The 16135-nt window shown below is 38.9% G+C and overlaps 2 protein-coding genes across 3 annotated transcripts in view; one reads left to right on the forward strand and one right to left on the reverse strand.

Moving 5' to 3' along the window:
• USH2A (usherin) overlaps positions 1-4982 on the forward strand; it is a 571967-nt gene extending 566985 nt beyond the window's left edge. Inside the window, exons 70-71 of the mRNA XM_073338913.1 lie at positions 1821-2045; positions 2801-4982. Of these exons, the coding sequence (XP_073195014.1) occupies positions 1821-2045; positions 2801-2890 (315 nt within the window). The 3' untranslated portion in view covers positions 2891-4982. The remainder of the gene's footprint in view (positions 1-1820; positions 2046-2800) is intronic.
• Positions 3122-16135, reverse strand: part of KCTD3 (potassium channel tetramerization domain containing 3) — a 63828-nt gene continuing 50814 nt past the window's right edge. The window contains exons 14-18 of one of the 2 annotated variants that reach the window (XM_073338915.1): positions 14220-14375; positions 12493-12589; positions 9591-9775; positions 9363-9495; positions 3122-8785 (exon numbers count right to left, since the gene is read on the reverse strand). In XM_073338915.1, coding sequence (XP_073195016.1) covers positions 8218-8785; positions 9363-9495; positions 9591-9775; positions 12493-12589; positions 14220-14375 — 1139 coding nt within the window. In that variant the 3' untranslated portion in view covers positions 3122-8217. Of the gene's footprint in view, positions 8786-9362; positions 9502-9590; positions 9776-12492; positions 12590-14219; positions 14376-16135 lie in introns of both variants that reach the window. The other variant, XM_073338914.1, reaches the window with a different exon arrangement.

A 16135-nucleotide genomic window follows, 5' to 3' on the forward strand; every position in this document is an offset into this window, starting at 1 on the left:
TCAAGAAGATAAGTACTGAGGAGCTCCTGAGAACTCCTGGGTTCTAAAGACCATTAAATCACTCCTCTCGTTACAACCTCTTCCCCACTATTTTTTCCTCAGCTTTTTGAAAAGATTTTTTTTTTAAATATACAAGCAGACATGTCAATAGCTTGAAGTCAGTCATTCAGATCTGTATTAATTCCACAAGCAGCTACAGCGCACATTGTGCCATCAGTTTCAACAATATAATTGTGGCTCCTCTTTTGGCTAAACAACTGGCAGAAATTTAAATTGGGGAAGGAAAAAAAAAACAACCAAAAACCCAGAATGTGCCTTATATCCAATTTCTCCTCGGGAAAATGAAAGATACCGTCCCTTTTGTTTAACTCCTTGTCTTCTACGTACTTATATATTTATCCCATTTCTATTCTCTACCTACAATGCTTTAAAAATGCAGAAAACCTCTTTAACTGCTAATCCCTGCCATCAGCATCCTATTGCAACTCCTTTACAAGTTCCTCTCATCTCATCTTCACAAGTCTCACAGAGCAGAGATAAGGTAAGACTTTGCAGTGCTTATGTCTGCACACACATTTCAGTCTGAACTGCTAGGAAAGGGCTATAGATGGAGGCATTCATTTTTATTTTATCATCACTTCCAAGGTCACACCGCAGTTTTTACACAAAACTCAATTATGGACTTGAATTTGGAACTTTCATCCTCTGCTGTCCTGTACAAATACAACAAGTGAAACCTGCCTTAGAGACGAACAAATTCATTTTCAACCACCATGAGTTTGTATTGTAAAAATCATTCCATTGTCCTGTAGTTGAGTACAATGGCCCAGATTCTCAACTGATAGCTCTGACCATTATTTTTAGCTACATTTACAGTGTAATCTAACCACAGAATAAAACACTTGTCACAGCACCTGGGCTAATGTAGCATTGCTGTTAACAACTCTCCTTCCTTTTAAATCTCAGTTTGATTCTATTGCCGAGATGTCAGAGTCCGCAAGTAGTGTTACTCTAACAAGTTACACAATGCGTTTTGAGGTATAGTTAACGAGTATGCAACCTGTGTGCTGTGGCAATCAAACCTGGAATTAATTAAAGTGTTTTGCCTGAGAATTTCTTGCATGGTGCATGTTTTATTACTGCACAGCTGTTAGCAGTTGAAGATTCTGTGACAGATGATCCAAAGTGGTATATAGCTGCCACTTTAAAGGGTATAATAAAGAATGTGCATAGTTGTGTGATACTGTACTGTAGGAGTTTCAGTATGTTAAAAAAAACCCATTTGGGGCTCTACTTGTCGATTTAACATATAATTTGTTTTACACAACTTTTTGGAAAACCAGAGAGTGAGAAAGGTCAAATGGCGGTTAGAGACACATACTTACACAAGTTCACAAAAGCTACTTGCTAAAATTGCCAGGTATTGTCCCCTAGCAGATAAGCCAGGTGCTTCCTAACTTTGCAAGTGTTCCATCAGTTGTCTATTTCCTGGTTCTAAAATGGAATGGCAATTACTGTGATGACGTGTTTCAATTGCGCTTAACAAGCAATCTTCAAGAGATCACCTTGTTAAACCGCATTGCAGTAAGCCATTGTTTCCACAGGGAACAATAGCTGGAGCTAGTGATAACGATGTTCTGTTATCAGCCTAAAAAGCTCTACCACTACCGTGTTACTTTAGTACTATGGCTTCTACTGCAAAATAAAGCCCTTGAAAATAACTAACTTTGTAACAGATTTATTTGAGCTGAAATGTTAATCTATTACATTTTTCATGTAAACCTTTCATAAGCACATCCCTTTTATTCCAATATTCCTAGGGACTAGCAGATACAAAAATTCCAGGACCCGGATCTCCTTTGAGTAATCGTAGCAACCAAAGTACTTCCATTCTACAGATACCGAGTCAAAGGCAGATGAATCGTACCTCCTCCCAAGGGTCTTTACATCGCAGTGTCAGTCAACTTATTGATGTCTATGACAAGAAGTCCCTAATAGAAGATTCTGTGTGGGATACCATTATACATGGTCATGATAGTGGGTTGGTAAGTTCTTATTCTAGTTCTACAATTCCATGAATGCATGCACATTTGGCATTATCTTAGTAACTGATGTTTACCAAGATGCTGGGCAAAATTTCCAAAAGCATCTAGGCCCAGATCCTCAAAGGTAATGAGAGTTACTTGCCTAAATACCTTTGAGGTACTGGGTACTAATGACTAGCCTAAATCCTATTTTCAGAAGCAGCTAAGTCACTTCTGAAAGTGGGACTTCAGCTCATGAATCACAAAGGTGCTTTTGGAAATGTTACCAACTATTTTACACAGTTACGGTACTGTATACATCAGACATTTTATTCCTTTTTGCACATAACTACAGCGAAAACATGACATTCAGTGAGATGTTTCAGTAGTCTATTGGTTATGTGGCTCTCATGCGGTTTCTAAACTGATATAATTAAAGCAGTACAATCCCTGAGAGTGGTTGCAATTCTACCACTGTAAAGGTGCGTATAGCAGTACAGGTTATTCACCAATATTTATGGGAATTAACGAACTATTTTGGTGAGGGATGTGATTTTATGACCGTATAAAGCTGTGTCTAGACCAGGTCTTAGTGCGAATCAGTTTGATAATGCAGTCAAGTATTGTGACTGTGCGTGTAGCAAGTCTATTTCTTTGGAACAACAAATCTCTGTTATTTCTAGTTTTGTTGTTCTATGACTAGGTCAGTATTTATAGTTCTCTAAATTTGTACTTAAACCCTGCAAGTGATTTGGCTAATTTTTTTACCCCCCTAGTATGTGGATGATGAAGACCTTGTGAATGCCATCAAAGGCTTCAGTACAGTAACTAAAGAACATACAACCTTCACTGACACCCAGTTGTGATACCTATTTGGAGTAAGTACCACAGCCAACCCAAAGCAGCTGAAGGAACACAAAATCTTTCTTTTGTTCAATTTAACGTGTAGAAATTAATTTCTCATGTAACAGCTTGGGGATTATGTTTTAAAAAGGGTGCCTACTGGAACTTTAGCAGTATGAATGCATTTTCTAGGAGTACTGTTGCAACAGCCAAGAATATAGTTATATATTGTAAATGTACTCTCTACATATCGATCAGTGTTAAACATTTATTGCAAATATCATACAGAAATATTTCAAAAGGGGAAGGTGAGAAGAATGTATTGTATGTACAACGTTGTGTCACAGTACTGGCAAGACCTTAAGTAGCCAATATAATATACAGAGAAGTTTCACAAACACTTTTAACAGCTGCACATACCTAATCCTGAAACTTTAATCATGTTTCATTATATTATACTGTGGTGGGAAATGTATGATCAGTGGGGAAAAAAAAAGGGTTTTGGTCAACAAGTATATAAAAATGTAGAATAAATTTAGATCTGTTCTTAAGAGCATTACAACCCAGTTTGCTCACTTTAATTAAGACAACAAAGAAGGAAGAGTTAATTCTGTCTATGAAATATTGCTACAGATGCAAAAGCACAGAAAACTTGTGCAATTGCCCATCTAGTCAGGAACCCTAAAATGTTTCTGTCCATTTCAATCTACTTTAGATCATGTACAACAGGAGATTGATTTAAAATCACGAAAGATGTGATCCTGTGACATCTTGAGTACTCTCACTTTCCCAGAATAAGATCTAAGGGTGCTCAGAACCTTGCCACACAGCAAGAGTAAATTTGAAATGTATCAAAATGTAATTTAGTGAAAGCTGTTCTGGATTTTACTCACATGTATTGTAGTTTCTAGTGCCTGCCCTCTGGTGTTGGTCTTAGAGAAATAAGTCAGGATGATCATAGCTCTAAAAACAAATTCTTAGGAATAAGGCATGTCTTTAACATATTTAAATAATTTACTATTAAATCTCTGGTGAATCAGCTGCTGTTTAGCATTGTGATGAAGCCTCTCCACCAAAACTATCTTGGTTGTCATGCATTTGGCATGATCCTTACATTTTGCAATTGGAAATTGCTTTGAGAAACAGTGAAATGCAAACATCATCAAATTAGGAAAGGGATGTGACAAAAACAAAGTGGTAAAAAACCCACCCATAAGGTAAGCTTCACAGGAAAGAACAAAAGAGCTATTACAGCTTCGTTTTAAACAGACAGATCTCATTGTTTCTATTTTCTATCCAAACTGCTGGGCGTAAGACAGAATACCTATGAGCTGAGCTGGAACATTAGGGCCCCTAGAGGAAATCTGTTTACTGTAATGTGAACAGTTATTGCCAGTGTTTGTTTTAACATACGTTTAGGGCAAGATAGGATTCTGTTCTTTCCTCCCCCCCATACCTTACTCTACAAATAGTCTCATTTAAATTAAACAGTAAGGAAATACTCAAAAGGAGTAGGGAGGCAGAATTCAAGTATTGGCTATTATGGTATACATGTTGCAATATAATCAATTATACAATACTATCAATTTCTTATACAGTACAGATTAGAGTATCTTAATTATTTCTGTGATGGGAAAAAAGCATTGCATAGTTCAAACTGTAGTAATTGGTTTATTTTCAAGACTAGGATTCTATTGTGCTTGTAAATTAATCTGAAAATATAGATTAATAAAAGGGTTACATCTAAATTTAATACAAGTATTTTTGTTACCACATAATATAAAGAACAAAAAAAGTGTGTGCTTAAAAATTAGGCTGAATGTACAAGCTTGATATTAATTTTACAATAAAGAAAGTAGTGACACTGTGCTGCCTTTTCTCCAGTTCACCTTTTAAACAATCCACAACATTAAAAACTGGGCTAGTTAGCAACAGAAAGTTCAAAACAGACTGTGGTGCAGGATTGTCTGCCTTATAACTTAAAGCTGGCCGAGGGAGGTAATCAATGCTGGCGTTCATAATGTAACATTCCTACCCTACAGATCAATTCAAAATTCATTTAAAATCAACTACTTGATAGGGATTGAGTCACAAAAAAAAAGCAGGTGTGAATTTGACCAGTCATCTTATTTCACATGCAAGCACCGTTAAAGCTTGGTTTTTACTATTATGTAAATGTTGTGGCAATGGTTTTATCCAAAGACTTTTTCTCCCATTTTAAAAATTTGGTTATTCATTATGTGGAAATGTCCCAAGTGTACAGCTAGACTTATTCTGCAGTGTACAAAATACAAATGGAGACTTGGAAGTAACAGCACTTTCCACTGCCTCTGGTTAAAGAAACTCTTATTCAGCTGCACCTCCTGTTTATTCTTGCAGATGTTTCCTTTCCTAAGAAAGATCCTGTCTGAAGAGCAGCATCTTTAGTTTGCACTTTAAGACCTGAACAAAATCATTGCGCAATTGCAACATGGGGGGAAAGGGATAGCTCAGTGGTTTGAGCATTGGCCTGCTAAACCTAGGGTTGTGAGTTCAAGCCTTGAGGGGGCCATTTAGGGATCTGGAGCAACTATAGGGGATTGGTCCTGCTTTGAGCAGGGGGTTGGACTGGATGACCTCCTGAGGTCCCTTCCAACCCTGATATTCTATGAACACTGAGCATGCCAGTCGCTGACTTGTACCATGCATTCTACTAGCAACAGAAGTCATATACACAGACCAACAGTACTAGGAGGAACAGTTCTAAGGTGGGTCTAAAGTTAGCTTCCATAAGTGGAAGGCAATGAAAGGATTAAGAATAAAAGTGTGAGCACTGTATATGTAAAGGAATACCACAGCATTCAATATTTAAGTAGAACTCTACAAATATTATAGTGCATTCATGCCATGGAATGAAGTAGATTTAATTTCCCCCTATTAATATGAAAGAATGTTTACTACAGTAAAGCTTAAGACCCAACCGAGAATCAGGCCTCCCTGTGTAAAAAGAGTAGTAGATAATCCCTCCCCTAAAAAGCTTACACTCTAAACAGACACAGGATGGGGGTAGCAATACAACTGAGTGAACAATGTAATGGCTGCAAACAGCCATGATTTTTTTTTTTTGGAGGGGGATAAGCTAGCTGGAAAGAAGGGGACAGGGCAGGTGTGAATCTGAGTTGAAAGGCAAATTGTTAGGGAGGGGGAAGAGGATTGGAGCAAAGAGCCAATAAGCACAGGGGAGAGAGAAAGTTCTGAAGGTCCCTGCTTTAGCTGCTCTTACGACAGTGTGTCTGGGTATGGCTCCTTCCTCGAGTTTTTCCCCAAGTCTACACACCTGGGAGCACTGGCCCCAGCTGGTGTCTATTTTACCCCCTGCAGCAGTTCCTGCTTTGACTGCTCTGAGCAGCTGGAGTCTCAAAGTAGGGTTGTAATCTGAAAAGTATCTGGGTTTCCTCCATCACTCTGAGAATTGAAAATAAAGCGGGTTCTCACATCACCACACCAAATACTGCAAACCTATTTGTACAACCCCACTGAAAGTCAGAGCCAGAAAAAATAAAAACAGCTTGAAACTTTCAGCTCACTGGGTGAACGTGCAAGGCTGACTTTACAAAAATAACTGTAAAATGAGCCTATTTGATATGATGTCATTACCTAATACACAAGGCTTTCCACTTTGAATTTTTCCCCTATATTTTATGGCAAATGACATCAAGCGCAAGAGTAATAACCAAAACCACATGCTATAACACTCTACTATGAAGAGCGCTGCGTAGCTCGAAAGATTGTCTCTTTCAGCAACAGAAGTGGGTCTAATAAAAGATATCACCTAATATCCACCTTGTGTCCCTAATATTCTGGGACCAACATGGCTACAACCCTGCATTCTACTAAAGAATCATTTTTAGCCTCTTCTTTAAAGAGAGCTAAAATTTGAGGAAGGAGAAAAGGGTATTCTAGCTCATTTGTTTTTCCATTTCTGTAAATCTCGACACATTTAAAAATAGCCAAAACTTTATAAATCACTGCTCCTAAATGTCTGTCCTAGTGCATAACCAAACAAAATAGCAGGCACCTTTCACAAGCCCTAGCCTTACCTGGTTCAAGACACCAGAGTCTCAGGTCCTTGGAAACTGTCTGCAAAGAAATTGACGTATGCATTAAGGACTGCAACTAGAACCAAAAACACCCTCACACTAGCAAAACTCAGTGACTTCCAGCTAAAGTCTGCACATTATGGGAAAGCAGTGTATCTTTACAAAAATACATTAAAGTTGTATGGGAGGTATCGACTTAACTCTGCATGCCCTACTTTTACTGAAGTTTAGTACTACTGTTGCTGTAAGGAAGATGTGGGGGGACTTGAATCCAGCATTTCTGGTTGAGGGCTGAAACTCTCATGATCTGGAAGAGCATAACACCACTATGGCATTGTTGTACAGCAGCAAACTTAGAAGAGGAATGTGTGAATAGCCTAGTAAGTTTTCTAACAAGAGATATTTAGTCCATTTCTTAGACATTAGTGTTATATACAGTAATGAGCAGCAAAATGCATGCTTTTTTTCCCCCTCCACAAGAGGTTATAGTTTATAATTTCAGGTATTTGAAAGCTCTGCAAAGAGAAATGAGCGGAAAAGTACAGATAATAACATTCCTGTGCATTTTAATATTAGGACCAAGATATGCAAAATAATGTTTTAGCACATCTGTAAGCATAAAGACTTTTTGAATTTGTTTCATAAACAAAAGAATTGTAGCACATAAATGTCAAATTTATCAATACTGAAAAAACAAACAGTCGCTCTACAATCAAGGCAAACTTCAGCAAGAGAAGCTTTTCAAATGGATGAAATAGCTTTTAGCACCCAGCTAATTTTCTACTTTATATTATCTTGAAGGAGGTGAAAGGACAAGATGGGTGACTCCAAGGAATTGCAAATAATAATCATGGTAACTTTAATGGCCAGTAAGCAGGGGTCAGGCATTTAATGTTTTGGTGATTTCAAAGGTAAGGTCCAGTAATGGGACTTAGAAAGTTACCTATAAAACTCTTCCTAAGACAAATACTGTAGTGCATGCTGGACTGCATAAAACAGGATTTTACATCAATGTTTTGTACCAAGTATTGTTTGGCTTTATACAATATGAAAATGAAGTACATCAATTTAGAGTATGTTTGCTGGTTGTGCTGTAAACCCAAGTTGTTGAGGTGCACTGTGAAAACTTATTACAATTTTAACTCTTTCAGTTAGACACACTCAAATGAAGCCTTTTTAAAATGATAAATCTGTAGTGAAAAAGTTACATCCAGTTAAGTGTTAAACTTTCATCGGAACCCTTGAAAACAAATGTACACAACTTAGCATTTTCACAAGCTATAGTCTTGGCAGGCAGAGTCACTTTTCTTGTGGCGTGGAGAAGTGGTCGTCTTTGTGGGTGATGGGGACGCTGTACCAGGTGATTCAGGTCCTCCTTCCACAATAATTGGTGAAGACACCAGAGGAGGTACTTTCTTTCTTCCCAGAAACCCTCCTCCATCAAATCCACTTTTCTTTTTATTCTCTACTTTGTTCTCACTTTCATCATCTGGCCCTCTTTTCTTCACTTCTGAAGAGCTTTCAGGCACTTTCTGACCTTCTGCCCCAGCATCTGATGATATTCTAGTAGCTCTTACTTCCAGTACTGTTGCCTTTTTGTCTGTTGGAGTGCTCTCACCTGCTGCCTTCTTCATTTCAGCTTGTACTGGACTCAGATTGCCAGTCTCAGGGACAGCCTTGTCCACCATACTATTGTTCATATTAAAAGTCTGAAAGTCCTTGTAACTGTGAAAGCTCTCAGTCCGTCTTGCCCTTGCTAATAAAGGACTCTCTCTATATGGCCTTACTGAGCCATATGTAGCAGCTTCATGGATGGTTTCATGGTGCTGTAACTGGAGGCTAAAAACACATTCAACAGTAAAACATTTCTCATGTCACGGGTTACAACAAATACTGATGCAAACAAACATCACTGTCACCTTCCTCAGAACAGACTTCAGCTTTCAAAGGTAAGAAACATGCAGCAAATTGTTCCTTCTCTCTAGCCAAACAGAAAGCCATTTGGAATTTGTGAAGAGTATACTGGATTCCCAGATGTGTTACAGAGCATATACTTCTGAACACCCGAGGCTTGTCAGCTGCATGCATGTTACACAAAGAGAAATATGATTTTTGAGGGAGGATGTTTCAGAACTATGAATCCCAGAGCACACTCAGCTGTGCTTGTCCTATAATTGGCAGTGGAATGTGCTCAGGATTTCCAGCCTGCCTATCTCTGTGAGCAAGGGCTCACTCATTCCCTAAATTGTACACATGCAACTCCAACGGGAGCAGTGTCCCAAAAACATCAGGGCACTTATTTAGGTGCCCAAATACGGACTAAGGGGTGGCTAAAATTAGACACTCAAGTTTGAAAGTTTTCGCCTAAGTCTTTGAACACACAGCTGATAGTATATCCTGTGGATCTTTGGCTTACCTAGAGCTTGAGTCCCGCAGACGGCTTTGCTGAACTACTGAAGTTGCTGGACTGATGTTAGGAGTAGCGCAGCGTGAGGTGCTCAGATCACACTGATCAAGCAACTTAAGCAGCTCCTCTTCTGTTGGACCCCCTACATCTTAGAAAAGAAAGAAAGTTAGTTGTCACTGATCACCTCTAACGCAAGCATTTGAGCCAAAAAATAAGTTCTGCTACATTACAACCTACCCTTGTCTTCACTTTTATTAACCATGTCCATCGCTGTGGTCAAATCCCACATCTGAATACTGCCATTTGAATGACCTGTAAAGAGGTAACGTCGTGGTCTTGACCCCATCCTACTGGATCCTTCACATTCTCGTACAGTAAACGAAGAAATTGTGGTACAGTCTACGGCCTGGATCTCGCATATTCTACAAAAAGGCATTTAACACAATTACAGATTATAATCCTAACTATAGTATCGCATACCGTGGAGGGCAATTGTGAGGTTTAATTTATTAAGATTTGTGATCTCTGGATAGAAGGCGCTATGGTTTGTTTTATGCCGAATTACACCTTCGCTTTTAACACCCATTTCTAACTCATAAAATTTTTTTCAATTCACTTCTCAATGTTACTTTTAATAAGATTCCAAAAGAATACAGAGTAGCTGCTAGACATTTAAAAAAAAACCCCATAATTATTTTCCTGCTTTCTTATAGAATCTGGGTTGCCGATTTTCTGATTCGAGGTTTGAATGTGCTTCTGCAGAGAGATCTGGGCTCAAAATGTGTTCAAAGCCAGCACCATATATTAAGTATTGTACAAGACTTGCATGTAATTTCCAAGTGCTGTCAGTTTTTAAAGTTTACTGAACAAATTCCTTCAAACATGTCACAGGTATTTGTTCTCAAAGAGAAACAAAAGCCAGGGCAACTCTGAATTTAAAAAATAACCAGTTTACGCAAAAAAAGTTTATTTAAATTCAGAAAATGTCACACCAAGATGAAAAGATAAGAATTACATAAGAGGGAAAAATGAGGTTCGGAATGAAATGACTAAAGTTTCGGGTAGTTTGATGTCACTCACCTCACTTCATTTCACAACAGTGAAATCAGGAAGCCTGTAAAAGTCGGGGATGTTAGCCACCTCCTTCCTATTCTTACTTATTGTTCAGTTTTTTTTAAAACACTCGAGGATAGATTCCACTACCATCATAGCCCAGGGTGAGTACCTCCATACTGTGGATTTAGCTATACGGCAAGTAACTGTGTGACAAGCCAGGGTATGAATCTCCAGCACAGTGACAGCTCCAGAGTGTGTAACAATATGCTAACCTGTACTCCAAGACTCTCACTGCACTGTAGAAGTGTCAATACTGGACATTAGCATGGGGCAAGCTGGCGTGCTATAGATTCACACCCTGACTTGCCATGCAGTAACTTACCATGTAGGCCAGCTCTAGGAGTCATCTAATCCAGTGCATGGTAGATTTGCTTTTTGCAACTCCACTGTGTTTTTACAAACAAGTTTTTTATTTGTGCACAAAACAAACAGGATATTTAAACTGAAACTTGCTCCTGCATTGCATGAATTAAAGGGAAGAGAAAATGGCTAAGCAATGAGAATTCCTGTTTTGCTTTACTCATAACTACTGAGATTACTGTGGCATCAAAATTTAAATTGTGGCTTAATTAAGTTATCAAGGAAGAATAGTTTGATTAGAATACAGAATCTGCCATAACGAAACAGGACAGGAAACAAAAAAAGAGGTCAGAGTTGAAAATGGTTTTGAGTTATTACTTTGTTAAAATTTATCCTAATATGACACCAATTTTAATAAACATTTGGCAGTTTCTTCACTGTGTATGCACGGAACATTAAATCACAGTGATTTATAGCATTCATTGGGACAATATTTTGGCCTCCAACCATATTATGGACTTCTAATGCTATTTGCTTAAAAAACAAACAAGCTGTCAAATGGATAGCCTAGGTGCATGGAAAATGTACTCTCTTGATTAATTACTTTATCAGTTACTTATGACTATATGTAATGACCTTTGATGCAAAGAAGATTGGTTCTCTTAAAGGATTTTTATTCCTTACAAGATTAACGGATGATAGGCCATGCATTACAGGTATGGGGGACTGGTGAACTATTAACAGCCATGTCTGTACTAGCACTTTCAATTTAAAACTTGTATCCAGGGCTTTCAAGAGCATGTTAGCTACTGCCACACCAGCTTTGGCTTTCATTTATTTTAAAACTAAAAGCAAGCACAGGATCAGTTTTTTAAAGAAAGGTAGCAATACACACCAAGACATGGAAGAACAGAAGACCGCTCTAAAATCAGGAACATATTTAAGCATCCATTAAAAGAGTACACGCAGTTTGCCTGCAGCCAGCTTGCATTTAACTTGCAAAGTACAATTTTATTGTTATGCTACAAGTGAAACCCAAATTGATTTTTTTTATCCTTATGTAGCCCCTTTCATCCAATGCTAATCAGCACTTTAATTAAGCCTCAAAATATCCCTGGAAGGTAGAGTACATCCATTTTACATATGGGTAAAAAGAAACACCTTCACTAGCCCAACGTCACAGTGACCTAGTAGCAATGCCAGAAAAATAACCCAGGGGGGTCCTGACTGCCAGTTCCCCATTTTGCCCAGTGAATGAGGACTGGGAGTACCAAAGCAAAAAGTCTATTGAGATTATCTATCCAAGAACTCGTCAAGGCCTTTTTCAAGCAATACATTGTGTAGTAAAAGCAGAGCCAAAAGGGTTCAAACAATTTTTCAAGTTGCCTTTAGACATCTGACAATTACACTTTCTATGCTTTTTTTGAAATTATTCTCTTTCTTAAGAGGTTTTTCTGTTGAAGTAAGTAAAAGCAAAACCAGACACCACTTATTGTTGGCACTGATAATTAAACTAGAGCAGAGGACCTGTATGTTTACATTAAAGTGATTATACCAGTCAGATACCATATCAAATGCGTAAGTGAGAAATGAGTTCTATACAGCATCTGTGCGCTTTGACTTGCTAGCACAAGTATCAGAGCCAACTATCTTAGTGTCAGCTCTTGGATATGTACAATAAGTGGATTTTATCAGAGATGCAACAGATGACGAGTGCTTTTACCTTTTCCCAGTGGAAGACAACCTGACAAAGAGTTTATTAGTGACGGGAACAACTTTTTGGATGAATACTTGTTGATCATCACGCTCTCCAAATGGTCCTGTAGTTAGAAAGAGAAACTAAGTATTTCAAAACACATTACTCCAAAAAGTTAACCGTTCCTACCCTGTCTAGAAATAAAAAATACTCACACAGATTCAGTTGGACTAAAGGAACCAGGAACCTACACTGATTTCTAGTTTAGCAAAACACCACACTACTTTTGCATTGTGATGTATAATTACTGACAAGTCACAATGGAAAGCCCAATTATTTTGAGTAATTCTGAACTACCAAGGAAGATGTTCACTTTAGACTGTCCAATCAATTTGATGCATTTTTGTTTTTTTTTTAAACAAAAAATAAACCCATATTGTGTAATTTTCCATTACTCTAATTTAAAGGGTTAATTTGTTATGATGTACTGCTAAAAAATATTTATGGGATATGAAATATAATATGGGGTCCATCACCTCTTGGTCACTAATGTGACCAAATTTTTTAAGGTCTGATTTTTCATTATTGCTGAGCACCTGCACCACCCTCTAATGTCAAGCGGAGATACAGGTGCTTCATAAAACTGGGAAAAAAAAAAAAAAAAAAAATCAGGCCTATAGTGACTGAAAAGGTCTTTACAGCTGTTTGGTAGCCCCTGTGAAAGAGGTTGGAGGCCTTAATTCAATTACTAACAGATTGCCCATCACTTCCCCCCCCACTTTTTTTTGTGGGGGGGGGCGCTAAACAGGAAACAACCAAGGGAAACTTGCTCTTGAAAGCGGATGGCATCTCCACATGTAACATTTTGCACTAGTCCAAGACCCTACAATACCAACACCGTAAAAAGTTAAGAGCAAATTGTTATCAGTATATGCATTACAGGAGTACCTGGAAGCCTCAATCGAGGATCAATGTTCTAGTGTGCTAGGTGCTGTATAAATAAAAGACAGTCCTTGCCTCAGAAAGCACAGTTTAGGAATATAACAAGAACCTTTTGATACATTTAAAAAAACAAATGAGGATGGCTTTTTAGTTTGCTACCTGCCTACCCATTCAGTGATCTGTAAAGAGCATCATGCACCAGCAGGTGCAATGTTGGTCTTTACTTAGCGTTTTCACAGTTCTGTTGGTTTTGTGACAGTTTCAATGTAGTTTTGAAATGTAATACAAGTATAATGTTAAATATTAGATGCGTGCATAATCTTAATTTTTGTTTAATTTATAAAATGTGATAGCACATTGTGAAACAAACCCAAAAATCTCATGCAAATCAGTTCTAATATATTTTTTCATAATCTCCATCTTATCTCTCTCTATAAAAATGCTATCAAAAAGGGCACATTAGGTAACCAACAGATTCTAGGTAATTTATAGGAATCACAAGGCACACCTTCTCTTAAATGGGTCCCTCTGGGAAGCCAATTTGCCCAGTATTGTAAAGACAAATCAAATTCACTCTAGTTGGAATCAGTTTTCAAACAGGAATATTATAGACATGCCACAGTATTATCAAAATGCAAACTGATTATGCTGTAATTACTCTGGTGTAAATCAGACTCACACACCTGATGTCAATGGAGTCACATGAATGTGAAGCAAGAGCAGAATTAGGCTAAATGCCTCCGATGAACCTTCAAGAGCACAGTAGCCCTCCAAAAGTCCAGTACGAAGTAATGGAAAAACATTTTGCCTACCTATGTCATTTCCAGAAGAGTAACTACCATGGCTTTCTGTTTCCTCCAAGGACAAGATTTTGAATGAAGCTAAGGGAGTAGACCCTGGCTGTGTGGAAATCATTCCTCTGAATCGAGTCACTGTCCATGTCCGAACATGGTTGTTGTCGGCACAAACTAGACAGAAAACAAAAAAAAACCCAGAAACATTGGAATATTTACAAGAGATGAAAGACTGTTTTTAAAACACATTTTAATTTATAAGCCATAACATTAAGGATGTAATTAAAATTATCTGGTCTCTCAGAGTATGTCTACACAGCAACTAGACATCCGCGGCTGGCCTGTGCTAGCTGACTCAGGCTTGGGCTGTTTCACTGCTATTACCCTCAGTAATTAAAAAAACATTAACTTCTGAGCAAGTTCAATAAAATGCATTCAATCAATTGCGATAACAAAATGAGAGGAAATTGTGGTCATCAATAGTTAAATTACTTATTTGGTTTTCTGAATCAAAATGCTTACGAAAGCCTTAAAAGTAGCAATACATTCTGAATAATTTGGACTGTAAAAGTTACAAACATTTGAAAAGCGGATCCTGTGCATACTGCGTGTACTGTACAACTCCTGACTTCTAACTCTGATAATAGTTTTGGCTATGGATTATACAAGTCACGGAGCTTTTCTGCCTTGGTTTTCCCATCTATAAAGTAGGAATATCATCAACTGTTTACCTACCCTGCAGTGCTGTTGTAAGATTTAATTAACATGTGAAGGTGTTACATCTTACTGTTGTTGCAGTCTCTCACACACACACTTGCATGCAGTGCTGTAGTAGCCAAGTCAGTCCCATGATATTAGAGAGACAAGGTGGGTGAGGTAATACTATGTAGCTCAAAAGCTTGTCCCTCTCACCAAGAGAAGTTGGTCCAATAAATACTCCTGGGGGAATACTGCAGAAAGCAGAATTTGTGCAGAATTTTGTTTTTCACCGCAGAATTGGCGCTGCTGACTGCCATTAGGGGCTGCTGGACCTGGTAGAGCCCAGCACCTAGTTCACATACAGGCACAGGCAGACTGCAGTTCCAGGTTTGCCAGCCCCCTTCGGCCACATGGTGCAGCCAGGCCCCCTCCCTGCGTGGCAGCTGCCAGAGCTGCAGGAAGGAGCTGCTGCTTTCCAGGAGGGGAGACTGAGAGCGAGGGGGGTATGACTCAAGTTGTTCCAGGGGTGACCAAATCTTAAAATTGTGCCCCCCGCTAACAGTAGGTACGGGTCGTTACTGCCCGATGGGACAGTAATGAAGCTGTGCGGAGTGGAGCCTGTGGCTGGGCTCTGGGGGCAGGAGGGGGGTGCAGGAATCTGAGCCAGGCGGCGCACTGTGGCTGGGCTCTGGGGGATAAGGGTGCATGTGTCTGGCCCTGTGGCTAGGCTAGGGAGGGTGGGGGTGCAGGTGTGAGCCGGGGGCCCCCCCCCGCATCTCCCAAGTATCCTCTCCCAGTACACACACACACACCCCTCCAACACCCCCTAAACGGCCCCTCTCAGTTAACACACCCCTCCCCTCCCAGTAGTGTCCTCTATTTGGGAACTTTTAAATATGGTAACCCTATGGGGGCAGGGCAAAAAAACAAGAATTGACTAAAAGGCCAGTGGGACAGAATTTTCCTCCAAGATGTGCCCAGCTGGCACGTGTGACACACCCAGCCTGAGGCACCCAACAAAAGCATAACAGAGAAACTGGAACAGGGTTGTTGTAGGGATTTCTTAAACTCGCTACTCCTGGGGGAAACTTTTGTGTTGTCTGTACTGTTATAGACATACTTGCTCACAGGTATTTTGAAATAAATTACCAAAATAAGTGAAACTGATGTAAATATATTGCGTTATTTTGACAAAATATGCAAAATTTTAAAATATTATGTGCAGAATTCCCCCA

Source organism: Lepidochelys kempii, chromosome 3 (genome assembly GCF_965140265.1).
Source record: "Lepidochelys kempii isolate rLepKem1 chromosome 3, rLepKem1.hap2, whole genome shotgun sequence".
NCBI lineage: Eukaryota > Metazoa > Chordata > Testudines > Cheloniidae > Lepidochelys > Lepidochelys kempii.